Raw genomic sequence first — 16,150 nt, 5'->3', positions numbered from 1 at the left:
GTGGCCATTGCATGAGGACACTCTTCTTGATAACCTACCTTTTCTCACCCTTAGTAGTACCACAATAGTTATTTGGATCCTAACCAGCCCATCTCTAACGTTTCCTTTTTGACCTTGATGTTTGTGTTTTTCATCAGTCAAGGATTTGCTCTCAATGAAGCACCTCTTCATGAGAAATTCAAATACTGTTTAAAACAGATCAGTTTAAAACTGGTCAGAAGAATTCATCTACTCTCTTACAAAGTTTTCAAATCCCTTCACTGTCATTTATGAATGGCACAAGAACTGGGAACAGCATCTTCAGGAAAACAATCTGTTTTTAAGAAGCCTTAGGGAGAGAATTTATGAGAACCATGGAAAGATTTCATTCTAATGACATGGAAACCAATGTGGGAAGCAGACTTAAATTTTAGGCAACAGAGTATGATCACCACAAAGTATCTGCTCAGCTAATTCGGTTCAGCTAAAATCTTTTATTCTCACACTTTTAATTAGGCCTCTACTTTCCCTTGCTCTCCCCTTTCCTTCACATATATTTTTATATCTCAAAAGCAGGATTTTATTTTGTCCATCCCTGCACATTACCTGAGCCAGAAGGAGCTCTCTTCATACCTCTTGGATTCATAGGTTTCCACTCCAAAATTGTAGCAGAGGATTGACAGGTAACAGGTCTGCAATAAAAGACTCCTGCTTCTATGATGTTCTTGTAAAACATCATTAGATCTGTGGAACTCCAGCCTCGTGTTCTTTAAAATGCATTTTATTTCAAAGAAATAACCACAGTTATCACTTCTGGCCTTTTACGAGGGGATATTGAACATGACTAAAATGGAACTATAATTGTGTGGGAAAGGGAAGCATCATTAACCAGTCCAGGACACACAAACCAGCAGGATTCTTGAAACACACGAGGAACACACAGTTCCTCAATAAATCACACTGAAAGCACTGGGAGTATGTAAAGCAAACTACAAAAATTAAAACTCGAGAGGAAAAACTGGAATATTACAACCTCATTTTTAAAAATGACAAAAAAAAGTTTTATATATTTAAGTGAAGAGGACTCTACCTCTTCCATGATAGGCTTCTTCCCAGTATGTCTCTTTGGGGTTAAAAACAATCATCTGCATCAAAAGTTTTAGGAGAAAACCATTTTTGAATGCTTGTTTATTCAGAGCACTATTGCTTTCTGCTTTATCAATCAGCCCTGGCAACATCTGTTCATAACAACTTGTCTTTCCTTTGAAATTATTTGCAGCTGTCATATGTCATCCAAAGAAGAGACAGAAAAACCATTTTATATGCTAACAGGCTGCCAATATTTACATCCATTTTGTCTCTGCGGTAACTTTTTTTTTCCAAGTATAAATGATGTTTCTTGCAAGTGACTCAGGCAAAAATGAGAAAGGTAGCACAACATCTTGCTTCAGATTTATTATTTCTTTGCAAAAGCACAGACTCAGTAAGCACAAACAAAAGATCAACAAAAAAAGATCACTCTGAGAGGTGAACCCCTTACTTTTCATAAGTTCACTTGTGAATGTTTTCTTTCCAGAACAAAAAGCTGACTGTACTGAGCACTGGTTCATAGACTACTGATGATCCACAAGCTGGAAATCCTCTCCAGCTGGTCTGGGGTACCACACATCACTGTATCACAACGATTTTCTTGGGATACTCTCCAGGTGCTCTCTGGTACAGTGGGACTCTGGCAGAGTTAAGCACTGACAGCTACCCAGCAATCCAAAAGTTTCACTCAGCAATCATTAGCTCTTTCCTTTTTCTTGTTTCTCTCTTTAAACCAGAAGTAAATTTTATCTCTCATGATCAGAAACCTTTCCCTCGTCTGCATCAGTGCTCCTGGTTTGTGAAGAGAATTTATCATGAGAAGTTTAATATTGTTTAATGAAGGAGCTCAAGTGGAAAGAATTAAATTCAGTTAAAATTAAATGAGAGCAGGAATGCAAAGACCCCGGTGAGCATTTTCAAGAATTCACAGTAAGAAGCTTTGCTCTTATGATTCAAATCAAAGCCAGACCCCTGCAACCAACTTAGTCACTCAGATGCATGTGAACAAGGCCTGCAGATCACAAAACCCAATTTAAAATCAGTTAGAGTTTAACTGATTAAAAACCCAAATAATCTTCTACCATATTTCCCATACTTCCCTTTCAGAATTTGCATCTGCCTCTTTGAATTCTATTGCCTACACAGACAGGAACAAAGTGTTTCCTAAATACTGGGAAAACATGCAAGCAAAAGAAAATAAATGTGGGAAAGTTTATTCTGATATAAACATATTAGACTTTTATCTTTGCAAACAAAGAATTAGCCTGCATATGATAGTTTGTTTTATCAGTGTCACAAGAAATACATAAACCACAGTCTAGTGCAATGGGAAGCCTCTACAGTGTCATGAAAATTAAGATTAGTACTGAGGGTAGTAATAGACTTGCATATCAAAAACTTAGTAACAGCTCTTCTCTTGTCCCATCTGAGCCCAGACAAAAGTTCATATGGGTACAAATGAAGATACAAGATCAAGATGTAAAATGCAGCTGGTTCTGTAGAAGAGAGAGTGGCATATTCAATTCAGAAATCTTTTTGCCTTGCTTGTGGATTTGTCTTCTCGTTGTTTAGGAAGAGTTTATCATTCTATTTCAAATTCAACCATGAGAAGCAAGAAAAAAGAAATTCACTTTGAAAAAAAAAAGCCTGCTGTTTTCACACAAAATTTTTAGTAAGAAAACCTCAGAAGCAACCAACCACAAGAGACACACAGTTCAGAGTACTTTTCAAAATTTTACATGGCACATGTCATTCCTTAACATATAGAAAGGAAAGCAGGTTCTTGAAGTTTGGAATGATAAAGGAGGGATGATTTCACTTACTTCTTTTGGCAATTTCATCAAAATATCTTTGCAGCGCTGCACACACATCATTGCCTTCTGAAAATCCCCTTGAGCAACCGCCTAAGAAAGCAGCAGAGCAAGCCAACAAGCTGTTAGTGTGCAACTGGTCTTTAAAATTCATTACAAGACTGATTCTTTAAAATAGGACTTGGGTTGGGTTTTTCACATGCAGTAAAGCAAGGTTGGGGATTAGTTATCTGTCCTTACAGTGCTGTAATAATTCTATGTATTTCCATATATATTGCCAGATGACAAAGTCATCCAGAAAATCACTGCAGTCCTTAGGTAGTGTACAAAGGCCAAATGCATGGGACAAGATCATTCAGATGTTAAGATGATACAACATATCAGAAAATCTTACACCACCTCTCCTTTTTGTCTCCATGACCAAACTAAAAATTCTGGGCACTGTTTTGGCCTGTTTAGGGCAGCTCCTGAGAATTCTGGAGATACCACTCCCCTTCTAGATACTGGGGTCAGCAGTGGGATCAACAAAAGCAGGAAACTATATTTGCTTGTATTAACACTCCTATGTCTCTAGTACTCTACAGCATTGATAAAGGAGTCAGACACTTCAGTCAGGCACAGCAATTCCTCACAAAGCTTAGAATTTCTAAATCACCTACTTGGAATTACTGTAATTTGTCTTGTTTATGCCCTAGAAAACCTTTAGCACTTTTTCAGACCTCTCTCATATTGTGCCAGGCTTGTTTTATTAAAAACTATCACTATGACTCTTACCTCGCTGTATGATGCCAGAGGTTAAGACTTTAAACAAAATATTAAACATAATGGAAATCACTATTTCCAGATCTTGTAATTTTGTACTGATTCTCCCACTGCTTAAAGCCTTCATATGTGGAAAGCAGCATGTATGAGGTCATGGAAGAGAGGGTATTCATGCATAGCAGGATCTCTGATGGCATATAATATTAACAGCTTCGAGGATGTTCAAGAGTTTGCAGAGTCATGAAGGTTGTAAGTTGCAGAAGACTTTGTACAAGTGCAAATACTTGTTAGATATGGACCTTGGCTATGTGCTGTCAGGAATACCACTTTCATATACCTTCATCAGCCTAATTGCAAATATAAATGCAGTATGATGAGTGTTCTAAGTGACTACACAGCAAAAGTGTACATGTGACATGAACTCAGCTTGGCTCCACACCAGTCCTACCCCTCTTCTTCAGCCAAGCACAGGACACTGTTGGAACTGACACATTTATGATTCATACAGGCAGCTGTTTATTTTACAAACAGCCTTGCCAGCCAAATCATAGAGCAACAAATCTGAACTGGAAGATATAAACACCACAGCAAAAATGACTGCGATAAATCAGGGGAAATTAAAAATCATTAAATGATTGCAACACTGAATGCAAGCACGAGATCTGCTATCTTACATCTAAGTGAAGGAAACATATCCCTCAGCAAGTCTTCAGTGCCAAGCATTCAGGTATCTAATAACTGGGTCAGAGTTTCCCTCTATACCTCTCGTGACTTATAAGGCAAACTGTGAAGAACACATACTGATTCAGCTTGATAAGAGAGTACTTTGAAAAGGTTATTCTCCACATCAGCTCTGTGCTCATGAATATCTGCTTCACCATCGCTCCCCTTACGTAACTTTGCATACAGCTTCTCTATGTTCTGGAAAACAAAGCACAGGCATCACCCAAGGAACTTACAAAGAGTTGTGCATGTAAGAAATTAAAACTGGAAAAGAACTTACACTTATGGCATTCTCTAGAAATCCATCAGCAAGATCAGCTTTTCCAACATCTATCCATCCTTTCCCAGTTTTCATAGACATCTGAAGGAGAAAATGGCAAGTCCTTTGTGAAAATACAGTCACTTTCAAAAAAGGCAAGGTAAGATCTCATCTTGTTGAGGTGTATCTAACACAGCACAAGGGTATTTCAGCTCTGCAATTTCTGACCAGCAACTCTCACTTCTGCATGAAGTCCTGAACACTTCGATGCAGCATAAGAATTATGGTGCCCTCCTCGACAATATTATAACATACTGAAATAAATGAATGTGTTGCTCATAACACATTTTGCCTTGTGAAAAGATGGGATGCTAACCAGACATTCCTAACTCCACTGTCTCAGCAAGGTAAAATACAGGTCCCACTTCAGCCTGTACTTTGTTCTCTTAAAAGGGAAAAAAATGGATCATCAATTTTATCTTTCCTCGAGTGATGAGAGAGTCAGCAATACTCCTGCCAAAACACCAACTACCCTTCCAGAACTACACGTATATCTCACTCCCTCTCCAAAACAAGCATAATAAGATTTGAAGACTTCCCTGAGGGATCAACTGTACCTCATTGCTCAGCCACAATTAGCCTTACCAAAATCTGCCTTCGGATGGTTCCCTCCGGAGGATCTGGGCCCTCACAAAGGCGAATCAGTCTGCAAGCAACAAACCGCACTGCAAGGGAACAGTGCAGCCATTCATCAGCTTCCTTTTCACTTTTTCGTTGGGTTTGTTTTTTTTTTACAGAAAGTCAGGCCCTGCCATATCTGAAAGGCTGTTTGGCATTTGAAATTAAAAGAGAGAACAATTTGAAAGCTTCGGGAGTCAAAGCGAATCTGAATTTTAGCCAAGATGATTAAAATCGCTATTCAGGTAGTAAGGAATAAAAAAATATTCTCATTAAAATACCTATTAAACAATTTTGAGAGAGTTTAAGGTAAATACATGGTATTCAAAGACTTAATTACATTGCAGGTGCTTCCAGTAACATGTCTTGAGAGCCTCAAAATAGCCTTGAGCAAAATAAGGAAATGAAGTTTAATAATCTTTACAAAGAAAAAAGCAAAAATATTTTCAGGCCTTCTTTATACATCAGGGATGGAAAAGACACCACTTAATGTATTTAAAACAGCCTCTCCCTGGCCCTTCAGCTGTGATCTGAGAGCATTACACTTTATTTTGTGTAAACTTACCCTTTTCCCTTTACCTGATACAATTTATATGATGCAGATTATACATAATTTCGACTATAATCCCTCAAGACAAGAATGTAGGCCTGATACTACAGTCCCACAGAACCACAGAAAGAACACATTGAGGGAAAAGATGAAAAAGCTCACTTCTCCTTTCCCCCAGCCCTGCTCCAGGCTACCAAGAGAACCCACCATCTGTGTAACCGGCTAAAGCAGGTCAGTAAAAAGAGGATTTAGTTTTTCTGTATATTAACATTGATGAGATAATTAAAGAAACAATTTCACTTGATATAAACTAAGTGACCAACAGCCTAAATTTTACATCTGTTTTATTTCCATATATTTTGAGATTAGAACCATGGCATCAGAAGGTAAATTGCAGCTTCCTTGTGCTCTGGCACAGAAATGAGGAGGGATAAAAATGCCTGCACTGATTGTGAGCCACAAGAAGGTACCTATTACACCTCCCTGAACAGTTTATACAAGCCCAGCTGTACATTCTCCTCTTTCTACACCCTATCTGCAAAGCCCCAGACAAATCTAGAGCACTACACATGTGCCTGTCAGCAGAGAGCTGTTTGCTTCCACGCTGCAGCACGTGGAACACATTTAGGAAGGTACAGAACATACGTACGTTTGGCTTTTTGCTCATCATTGACAACAGCACCCGTGTGTTTGGCCACAGCCCAGTTCCACAGGCTGACTGCACCCTCTTCAACCTGGATGGGAGAATTCCATGAGGTTTAATTTTGTCCTGCACGTGAGTCCCGTTGAAATTTCCTACTGGAAAAAGAACCATCTTTCACATGTACCACAGTAATGACCAGGTTTGTGCAACTACCTCTGGCGTTGCAGTCAAAGGTGTGAGTTTTCCATAAAACTGTCACATGATCCCACAGGGACATCTTGAACAATGACCTGAAAACAGGCATGCTGAGTGGACCACACAGCATTTCTTCACCTGAAAGTATGGGTCATTCAAGTATACACAGCTGGCAGGAAGCACATACTCTTGTCATAAGCACATTTCATAAGACAAAGTCTTACAAAGACTATTTCACACCTGAAAACACGAGAGCACTTCTAAGACGAAGCAAGGTAGGACAGAACATGACTATGTAAATCCAAACTAAAGAAAACTAATTAAATCATATGGCAAGCAGCACATATATGTCACATCACCCATCAGTGCCTTTGGCTTCAATTAGAAATTCTACATAAAAGGGAATTCTGTAAGGGAAGTGCTGGAATTAAGATGCATTCCAATATGTTCCTAAACAAATGCCATTAATTGAAATGTCCTAACCTACGTTTCTATCAAGTCCAGACTTAGCAAAACATGACCTCACTCACCCCATCCATCTGGGATGCAAATTTCTCAGAAACACTCAGAGAGAAAAAAAATTTGTGCAATTTCACATCACCATGTCCAAAATACAACTGATTCCCTGGCAGCCTTCAGAATATATTGTGTACACTTTAAACAGATTTAAGATCTGAAGGGATTGGAAAAGAACTGTAAGAATCTTATCAGGTTTGAGAAATATCTGTAGTAAGGCTTCACCTCTTTTACATATCAAAAAGAAAACTGAGTAGCTAATTATTTTAAATACCTACATTGGGAACCTTTTGATATTAGCACCTGATAAACTTATAAATATAGAAAATGAGTACTTCCCACTCTAATATTATGTACTGGGTTTACCAGGCAGTTAAAATGGCATGCTTGTTTGTTCTTTTCTTCCTCAAGTGTCTGTTGTCATACAAGATGAGAAGGACCTCTCCTCTGATCAAGTACCAAACTGTTAACGCATCAGTGCTCTCTGCTTGCATTTTTACTTGAAATGACAGTTAAGATACCACTAGAAATTTGAAATAATAAAAACCTCAACATCACCAGTAACCAGTAACTTTTCCCATTATCATCACAGAACAGTTGGGGTGGGAAGGGACTTTAAAGACCATCTTGTTCCAACCCCCCTGCCCTGGGCAGGGACACCTTCCACTAGACCAGGTTGCTCCAAGCCCTGTCCAATCTGGCCTTTGACACTTCCAGGGATGAGGCAGCCACAGCTTCTCTGGGCAACCTATGCCAGGGCCTCACCACCCTCACAGGCGAGAATTTCTTCCTAACATCTAATCTAAATATACCCTTCCAGTTTAAAGCCATTCCTCCCTGTCCTATGTCCAAAGTCCCTCTCCAGCTGATTGGGTGCCCCTTCAGGTATGGGAACGGGCTTTAAGTTCTCCCCAGAGCCTTCTCATCTCCGGGCTGAATCCCAACTCTCAGCCTGTCCCCCCTGGAGGGGTGTTCCAGCCCTCTGATCATCTCCAACAGATCCGTCCTTCCTGTGCTGGGGACCCCCGAGCTGGACACAGCACCCAGGTGGGGTCATTGCAACACACTTTTACATTTAGGATCGACATTTCCCATTGATTTTTAAAATGTAACATTTCCCACTTTATTTTGGGCTACCACGACTCGAAAATGAACTGTTTTGTGTAGTGCCAAACACTGGTCTTCGCCGCCGGGTGGTGGTCTTCGCCGCCGGGTGGTGGCGATGGGCAGCGGCAGCAGCGGGTGTTCGCACCAACCTGGGCGAGGCCCGCGGGGTGCGAGGCACACGCACCCCCCGCTCCCTCAGGCGGGCCGGGAGCGGGGGGCTCTCTCTGCGCCGCCCCCCCGGCCTCCTCCGGGAGGCTCCCCGCCGCCTGGAACAGCTCCTCGGTGAGCGCCGCGATTCGCGACGGCGCCTCCTCCCTCAGCAGCTCCCGCACCAGCCCTGCAACACAGGAGGAGAGCGGGGCGTGACACACAGCCGGGTGGCGTTTATCGGGGACAGAGAGCCCGCGCCCCGCGGCACCTTCCACGGCGACCACGCGCGGCACCTCCATGGCCGGGGCGGCCCCTCGGGCGGCTCCGTGAGGGGGCGCGAGGCGGTGGGAAAGGCGCCACCGCACTGCGCGTGTGCTGGCCCGGGCCCAGCGCTCCCGGCGGACCTATCGCATCGCCGATTGGCTGTTCGGCGCCTCCGCCCCGCCTCCCCGACCCGAGCGACAGCTCTCTCAGCCAATCGCGCGGCGCGGCGCGCGGCTCCTCCCCCCCGCGAGCCGCTCGCGCGTTCCGGTGCGCGCGGTGCTTCCGGAAGGGTCCCGGGAGCGGGGCCGGGATCGAGGCCCGGGAGCGGGGCCGGGATCGAGGCCCGGGAGCGGGGTCCGGGAGCGGGGCCCGGGCAGGCGGGAGGGCGCAATGTCGGGGCTGCTGCACACCACGCTGAGCGGGCTCAACAGCGACTCGTACTGCGAGATCAGCCAGTACCGCGACCAGCACTTCAGGGTGCGCCCGGCGGGGGCGGGGAGGGCCGTGTCCGGGGCAGGGCCGGGATGGAGCGGGAGGGAGCGGGGCGGCGGGAGCGCTGACCCCGCCGCGTGCACCTCTGTGCCCGCAGGGCAGCAGGCAGCTGCAGGAGAAGTCCCTGAAGATCTCTTCCACCCTGTACGTCGGCAACCTGTCCTTCTACACCACCGAGGAGCAGATCCAGGAGCTCTTCTCCAAGTGCGGGGATGTCAAGAGGATTGTCATGGGTCTGGACAAGATCAAGAAGACCCCCTGTGGCTTCTGCTTTGTCGAGTATCCTTTCTCTTCCCCTTCTGTCAGCCCGTGTGTGGTTACCACCTTTAGTTCCAAGCCCAGCTGTGCTGCTACTGCTGGAAGGGAGACACAGCCAAGTGCTTTCTGCCAGGCACATCCCTTCCAACCTTGCACCTTGCTCTCCCCCACCTTAATTGTGAGACAGAATGTGCAGTGGTGCCACACATCACAAGTGCCACCATTGCTGTGCTTTCTGCAGGTGGCAGAGAACTACTTTAATTTATTAATGTCTTTCATGGTTTTAGGGCCAAAACGAGAACTGAGTCCTCAGTCTGAGGTCTTCTGTGGCCAGAGCACGTGTTGGCTTTCTCACCTCGGCTTTACACCAGAAGGAAGTAGCCGCATAAGCCATGGGGGCATTCCCAGGCACAGGGTACACGCTCGTACAGGTCATGCCACGGGCTGTCTGTGCAGAGCTCCCCTTTTGTTCTGTTTCAGTCAAGTTTCACGTAGCATAAAGAGGCATATTACCTATTTCTTGCCCTTAGCAAGGCTTTAATGTCTTTGTTTCATCTTCTTGTCTCTGCAGGTACTGACATTAAAGTACAGAATCCTCTCAGAGCGTTGGCCGGTTTTAGCGCAGTTTTTGATCCCATAGGGAAGAAAAAGGCTGGAGGGCAGGGGTGGGGTATTTTTTTTCTGTTTCTAAAATACAATAGTTCTCTTTTTTTATTTTCCCTCTGCCCAACAAAAAAAGAAAAAAAAAACAGGCTTAGATATCCTTATAGAGTGCCTCAGATACTACACGAGGGCAGATGCCGAGCACGCCATGCGGTTCATCAACGGCACGCGGCTGGACGACCGCATCATCCGGACCGACTGGGATGCTGGGTTCAAGGAGGGGAGGCAGTATGGGAGAGGAAAGACTGGAGGACAGGTAAAGGCAATACCAGTTCACCCCCTGAATCTGATCCCCCCCAAAAGACTCTGTACTTCTTCGCTTGTTTTGTCTCACGCAGACTGTAAGGGCCTGACGGCGAAGTTTAGTCACTCCCGGGTTGTTTTGGTAACTGATGCTTGGTGTTAAAAGCTGGGAGCAACTTCAGGCCATTTCCATCTAGGACTCCCAACTTCCTGTAATGCAAGCAGAATGCTCCCAAATCCAAGCCAGTACTCTTAAAATGATGCAGAATTTGTGTGGAGGGGGACAGCGTAGCTGCCAGGCCAGTCTCAGGACACAGCAGTTTGTCCCAGGGCAAAGGTGTGAGGTTCCTTTGCAGATTTCCAGGGTGGAGGGGATAAAATGTTCTGGGGGCCAAGCTTGGCAATTCAGAAAATTGGGCTGCAAAGCTGAATGAAAATATTTTGGGGTCTTCATTGCTTATCTGAAAACACCTCAGCCATCAGATATATCATTATTTCTCATTTTCACCACCTTTTTGGTGGATTATTTGAAGAGATCTCAAACGAGTTGAAGTGCTTCTAACCTGAACTTCAGTTCCCCACCAACTGAACAGGGAGTGGGTGATGATTTTGAAGTCCAGGAGGAGACAGGAGTGCAGGTTACTGACATGTGTGTTGTTGCTGTGCCCCAGGTGCGAGATGAGTACCGGACAGACTACGATGTGGGAAGAGGTGGCTTTGGCAAGATCATTCAGATGCAGAAGGCAAATCACCAGCCTGCAATCTATTAACTGCTATGTGGTTCCTAGGTCATAGAGGCCTCTGTCCTTCCAGAGCTAGCCCTGTTGTCGCATTTGGGATCGGGGTATGGAGTGAGATCCAAGTTCCAGCAAAAGGTGGCCCTCCTTAGACTGTGGATATACATGTATTCATTCTCCCTTCCTTCTGAGCTAGAAAGGATGTTCTGTGCTGATACAGGGCAACAAGGGAAAAAAAAAAAGGACAGCTCTGCAGGATTCTGGGCAAGAAGAAATGCAGCATGTCACACACACCTTATGCTATGACATCCTCTTCATGTTGCAGCTAAAGCAGGTGGCTTCCTCCAAGCTGCAGCTGCAGCCGTGGTTGCTTTCACATGGGACATTTTAAAAGCTTACCACCATCTGAGCCCTCCAGGTGCCTCATGGGGATGCACAAGAGATTCAGGTTTCTGATTTACAACCTCACCTGCTTGAAAAGCAGTATCACTGGATGAGAGATGTGGAACAAGTCTTATCCACTTGGAGGTGCTTGTCTGCACATCTAGCCCTTGGGTTGGTCAGGGCCTGCAGAGCATTTCTCCTTGTGATGCCCCAGCGCTGCCTGGCTTTTCAGATCCTTGCTGTTCGGTGTGATTTTGTTTAAAAGTTTCTGTTAATTTTTTAAATAAACAGTTGTATTTGCTCTGGCTGAGGTGAAGGTAATTTTACCCCTAGCAGCCCTCATGGAGCTGTGCTTTGTATTGGTAGCTAGAAAGATGGTGATAACACACCAGTGTTTTGGCTACAGCTGAGCAGTGTTCCCACAGCATCAAGGCTGTCTCTAACATTCCCCCCTCACCAGCAGGCTGGGGATGGGGGCAAGATCTTGGGAGGGGGCAGAGCCAGCACAGCTGACCCAACCTGAGCAATGGGATATTCTGCTCAGCAATAAAAGCTAAGAGAAAGGAGAAGGGGGACATTCCTTATGAAAACATCTTTCTTCTGGAGCAGCTGCTGTGTGTACTGAGGCCCTGCTTCCCAGGAAGTGGCTGGACATCTCCTGCTGGTGGGAAATCAAGAATAAATATTTAGTTTTCCTTTGCTTCCACATGCGACCTTGCTTTTGCTTGATTAAACTGCCTTTATCTTGACCCACAAGTTCCGTTTCCATCTCACTTTCTCCCTGCCCCGTCCTGCTGAGGAGGGGAGTGACAGAGCAGCCGGTGGGTACCTGGAGTCCAGCCAGGGGCAGCCCCCCACAGTCCTGTTGGCAGTTTTGTGTCAGTGTGCTATAGCTGTAGTATTTACTAAGCAGGCAGCTCCCATCAGGTCACAGTTTGTTGGCTGCACTGCTTATCTCTTTGCTTTGCTGGGCTTGGGAACATGTTGGTACAAACCACTGCTCTGTGCTTTGCCCTGCACACTGATGGCCTTGCTCTGCTGGAGGAGCTGTCTTGTGGAGTGGATCAGGGAATACATCTCCCTCTCCCTAGCTGGGACTGGCGTGGGTGGCTTTATTGTGCAGGCTCCTGAGGTCCCTGCTCACCATTATGTGAGCTGTTTAATACCACTAATTAACACTGCTGGCATATCATGGGGTCTGTGTAATCTGGTATCATCCTGGTGTAAGAGAAGGCAACTTTTGGGTGAGTCAGTACTAAAATGTGCCCTGAGGCGGCTGGCCCGTGGGTGGCAGAATGTGTAGAAGGATTTGGGCAGGTGCCTGGGGCAGTTATCACCTCCCATAGCCCAGGACTTCACACCTGAACAGGCAAGTAACCCTGGCAAACTGACATGCCTCCTGACAAAAGGGGCCCCCAGTGAAAACCAGCAGCTTCTGGCACTGTGCTGGGCCTTGGCATGAACCTGCTGAGCCACAGTTCAGGGCTATCAGAGGGCTGTGGTTAAGTCAGGGACCCAAGACACCTCTGAGAATATCTTGACAGAGGCTGGGGTACAAACTACATCTGAGGTCATGATAGTAGAGATACAAGAACACAATTGCCCCAGTCGTGAAAAACAAATGGTGGACGTGGAGATCAATTATTAAGGGAGGAGGAGAAAGAAGGGTTCAATCAAGAAGCTGGCTCTTCAGCAAAAAGGAACGAGGGAATTCAGACAAGAAGTGGAAACTACCCAGTCTGACTTGGCCAGAACTTTGAGACATGCACAAAGATTACAGACACCAGGCAGGTATGTGGGTTCCTGACTGGTTGTCCCAGTGCTGGGGTAATGGGGGCAAAAGTCAGCAGGAAGACAGGTAAGCCCAGTGGCTATTCAATTCTTGGGAATAAAATGACCAGATGGATGTCATAATGTCCCTGTGGATGTGATCAAGGTAAGAACTATGCTAACAGCTAACAAGGAGGAGACACTAGCTTTCCTAAGCCTTGTGGGATTCTGGAGAATGCATATTCCAGGTTATTGTCAGCTTGTGAGCCCGCTCCATCAAGTAACCCAAAAAAGGTAGGGACCAAAAAAGGGAGTTCCAAGCACTCTGCCATGGGCAGGGACACCCCTGAGGAGGGGATTGATACAAGTGGCTTGGTGGGCACCTGGCATCCAGCCAAGGTCAGCCCACCCCAGCAGTGAGTCCTGTACCTGTTGCAGTTTGTGTGTCAAAACCACTTCCTCTGTGACACAAACTGGGACGGGGGGACACATTTCCTGTTGGTGTCTTAAAGGTGCTGTCACTTGAAAACACATAGAGAAAAGGGTGCACGAGTCTCCCTGTGTTTCTCTGCTCTTCTGTCTTGGTGCTGGTTTTTCCTCTTCTGTTGTGCAGCAGCTGATGGCTGATGTCAAAAGCAAGTTGCTTGTGAAGTGTATTGGCTGCTCTAAATCAGACCAGTACTTACGTTTCACATCAGCAGGTTCTGGGAGAACTTTCCCTGTCCTGTCACCTGTTCCACAACTGGAGTAGCCTGTGAAGCATAACAAATGCTCAGTGAGCACTTCAGAGAGGAAGGAACCAAGAACTCCCTTCCCTGTGTTTCTTCCTATTTTAAGAAGGCCGTGGCTGGCACTCTCTAGCCTGTTCTTATGTCCAAACAAGGGACCAGAGGAGATGTAAACCCTTTTTGGTCTGTCCCCAAGAACCTCTCGGCTAGGGCAGGTAATTCCACTGAACAAGTTAAATTCTGTCTGTAAATTGGGTTTCTATTGTGTAAATAATAGCAGCTGCTCCCTGCCCAGTAATGTGTCATCATGATTTTTCGTGCATTATCTCGTCTGGGGTGATAGAAACTGTTGCACACCCATCTGCAGACCAAGCATGTAAGTTAAATTAGTTTAACACTCACGTGAACTCTTGGTAACTGAGCTAGAGGAGGTGTTACATTTAGTTTGTTGAAATGCCTCCTACATGTTTATTTTGCAAGTCAGGTTGCTGTGCCCGTACAACTGTCACAGGTCTTGAAGGAACTGCATGTTTATTCTTCATCAGGTTTAAGCAGTGACAGCATTGAGTGGCCTGTGATAAAGGCTGCCCCTGAGATGCAGTGAAAAGGAACAGGACGTTGACTTAAGAGTGAAAAATACAAGCAGTCATCTGTCCAGCCTTGCAAAGCACCACCAGCATGAGATCCCTTGTGGAGAATATGAATTACAGAGGGAATAATTGCCTGGGTAAACACAGCAAGAAAATAGGAAAACTTAAGGAAGATGGAGAAGGGTAACAGCCATAAAATCTAGGATTAGCAAAAAATCTCGTGTGTGTGGGGTAGGGAAATATAAGGCAAGCTTTATATAGTGTCATATAGGGTCCCACACTTCGCACACACACCTCAGAGCCAGATGCATCAGGGCTGCCATCGCAGTAGATGAGAAGGACAATCTCGTCCTCCCTCCCACACAAGAGGCAGACCACTTCACTCAGCAGGTCACTGTCAAACCCTGAGAAATCACACCTCTTCCCAGCCATCTTCTCTGCTGCCAGAGCTGCCATCAGCTTCATGTGCAGGCACCAGCTGGCCTGTGCAGCCTCAAAAGGGTGTAGTCATAGCCCACACTGACCAAGGATGGGCCCACGTGCATCACCAGCCTCCCCATCCCGTTGCCAGCACCCTGCGCCAGCATCAGGAAACTCACTTGGATCTTCTTGACCCCCTTCACATAGACTTTGCCATGGTGAAGGCAATAGGCAGTGGTGAGGATGTGTCTTCGAACACCAGCGCACCCGTGCAGCCTGTGGGGATCGTGATGGTGGCAGAGAAGCGGGAGCTCACCAGGAAGTGGCCCCACTGATGGAAAACCGCCTGTCTGCACCATAAATCTGCTGCTTGCACTGCACATGCTGCCTCCATCCCCTCCTCCCCGCACCACTCACTCAAGAGCTCACTTCCACCATAGTGAAGGTATGGGTGCTGTTGGGACACACTGTCTCATAAGAGAGGTACTCCTGGAAGCTCTGAGGGATCAGGATGAGCTCCTGCTGGGGGCAGGCATGGTCACAGCATGGCATGAGCTCCAGGACAGACTGTGACAGGAACCACCCTTTGGCTGGTTGCAGTGTGGAGCAGGGAACACGAGTGGGAACCAGGTCACCAGCTGCAGCACTGGAAGAAAGGAGAGTAAGAGAAGAGCCATCTGGCAGCAAGCCATCATGCCAGGCCTGCAAAGGCAAAGCAAGGCGAGCATTAAGCCTGCATGATTAGAGAGCTCAGGGCCAGGAGGATTATCGGATGCACACAGCCTCCTGCCAGCTACTGGGTCATGCATACTTAATCTAACCACAGAAAGCAGAAGGGTTGGGACCTGTCTGGAGCCAGGTGGGTGAGGAGTGATAGGAATCTCCCTGGCTTTGATCTCCTGGAGCTCTTCCGGACAGAGAGGCCCGTACAGCACAACCCGGGGCTGTTGCAGAAATATCAGGAGCTGAACAGTTTGCTCTGTCATGCCAGAGACCCCATCTGCCTGGAGTCAATTGCCTGGATTTCAGGACTCGTGTCCTGCTGATGGATTTGTCCCACTCAGCAGCCGCCGCTCCGCCAGCTGATCACCTGCAGGGAAGGGGATCTGACGGTATCCACTTGCTCACTGGTTTTACAG

The 16,150-nt window shown here is 46.0% G+C and overlaps 2 protein-coding genes and 1 pseudogene across 4 annotated transcripts in view; 1 reads left to right on the top strand and 2 right to left on the bottom strand.

Annotated features, from left to right (window-relative positions):
* TEX11 (testis expressed 11) overlaps positions 1-8,831 on the bottom strand; it is a 29,292-nt gene extending 20,461 nt beyond the window's left edge. For both annotated transcript variants that reach the window (XM_027690619.1, XM_027690620.1), the window contains exons 1-8: positions 8,731-8,831; positions 8,462-8,649; positions 6,501-6,585; positions 5,269-5,348; positions 4,645-4,725; positions 4,443-4,562; positions 2,892-2,972; positions 586-671 (exon numbers count right to left, since the gene is read on the bottom strand). In XM_027690619.1, coding sequence (XP_027546420.1) covers positions 586-671; positions 2,892-2,972; positions 4,443-4,562; positions 4,645-4,725; positions 5,269-5,348; positions 6,501-6,585; positions 8,462-8,649; positions 8,731-8,761 — 752 coding nt within the window. In that variant the 5' untranslated portion in view covers positions 8,762-8,831. The remainder of the gene's footprint in view (positions 1-585; positions 672-2,891; positions 2,973-4,442; positions 4,563-4,644; positions 4,726-5,268; positions 5,349-6,500; positions 6,586-8,461; positions 8,650-8,730) is intronic.
* Positions 8,832-9,035: 204 nt separating this feature from the next.
* On the top strand, positions 9,036-11,808 carry LOC113971078 (nuclear cap-binding protein subunit 2). Of its 2 annotated transcripts, XM_027690627.1 has the most exons (5): positions 9,036-9,058; positions 9,105-9,203; positions 9,316-9,497; positions 10,257-10,395; positions 11,054-11,808. In XM_027690627.1, exons 2-5 carry the CDS (start codon positions 9,117-9,119, stop codon positions 11,150-11,152), a joined length of 507 nt encoding a protein of 168 aa, XP_027546428.1. In that variant the 5' UTR covers positions 9,036-9,058; positions 9,105-9,116; the 3' UTR covers positions 11,153-11,808. The 2 variants fall into 2 exon arrangements, with proteins under 2 accessions (XP_027546428.1, XP_027546427.1); XM_027690626.1 differs by having other exon boundaries at positions 9,055-9,203.
* A 2,154-nt stretch (positions 11,809-13,962) lies between these two features.
* On the bottom strand, positions 13,963-15,703 carry LOC113970984 (annotated as a pseudogene).
* Positions 15,704-16,150: the final 447 nt, after the last annotated feature.

The sequence above is a fragment of the Neopelma chrysocephalum genome, unplaced genomic scaffold (assembly GCF_003984885.1).
Source record: "Neopelma chrysocephalum unplaced genomic scaffold, ASM398488v2 Primary Assembly neopelma1_81, whole genome shotgun sequence".
Lineage (NCBI taxonomy): Eukaryota > Metazoa > Chordata > Aves > Passeriformes > Pipridae > Neopelma > Neopelma chrysocephalum.
Note: the sequence above shows the minus strand (reverse complement) of the source record. Positions and strands in the feature narration are given on the sequence as shown.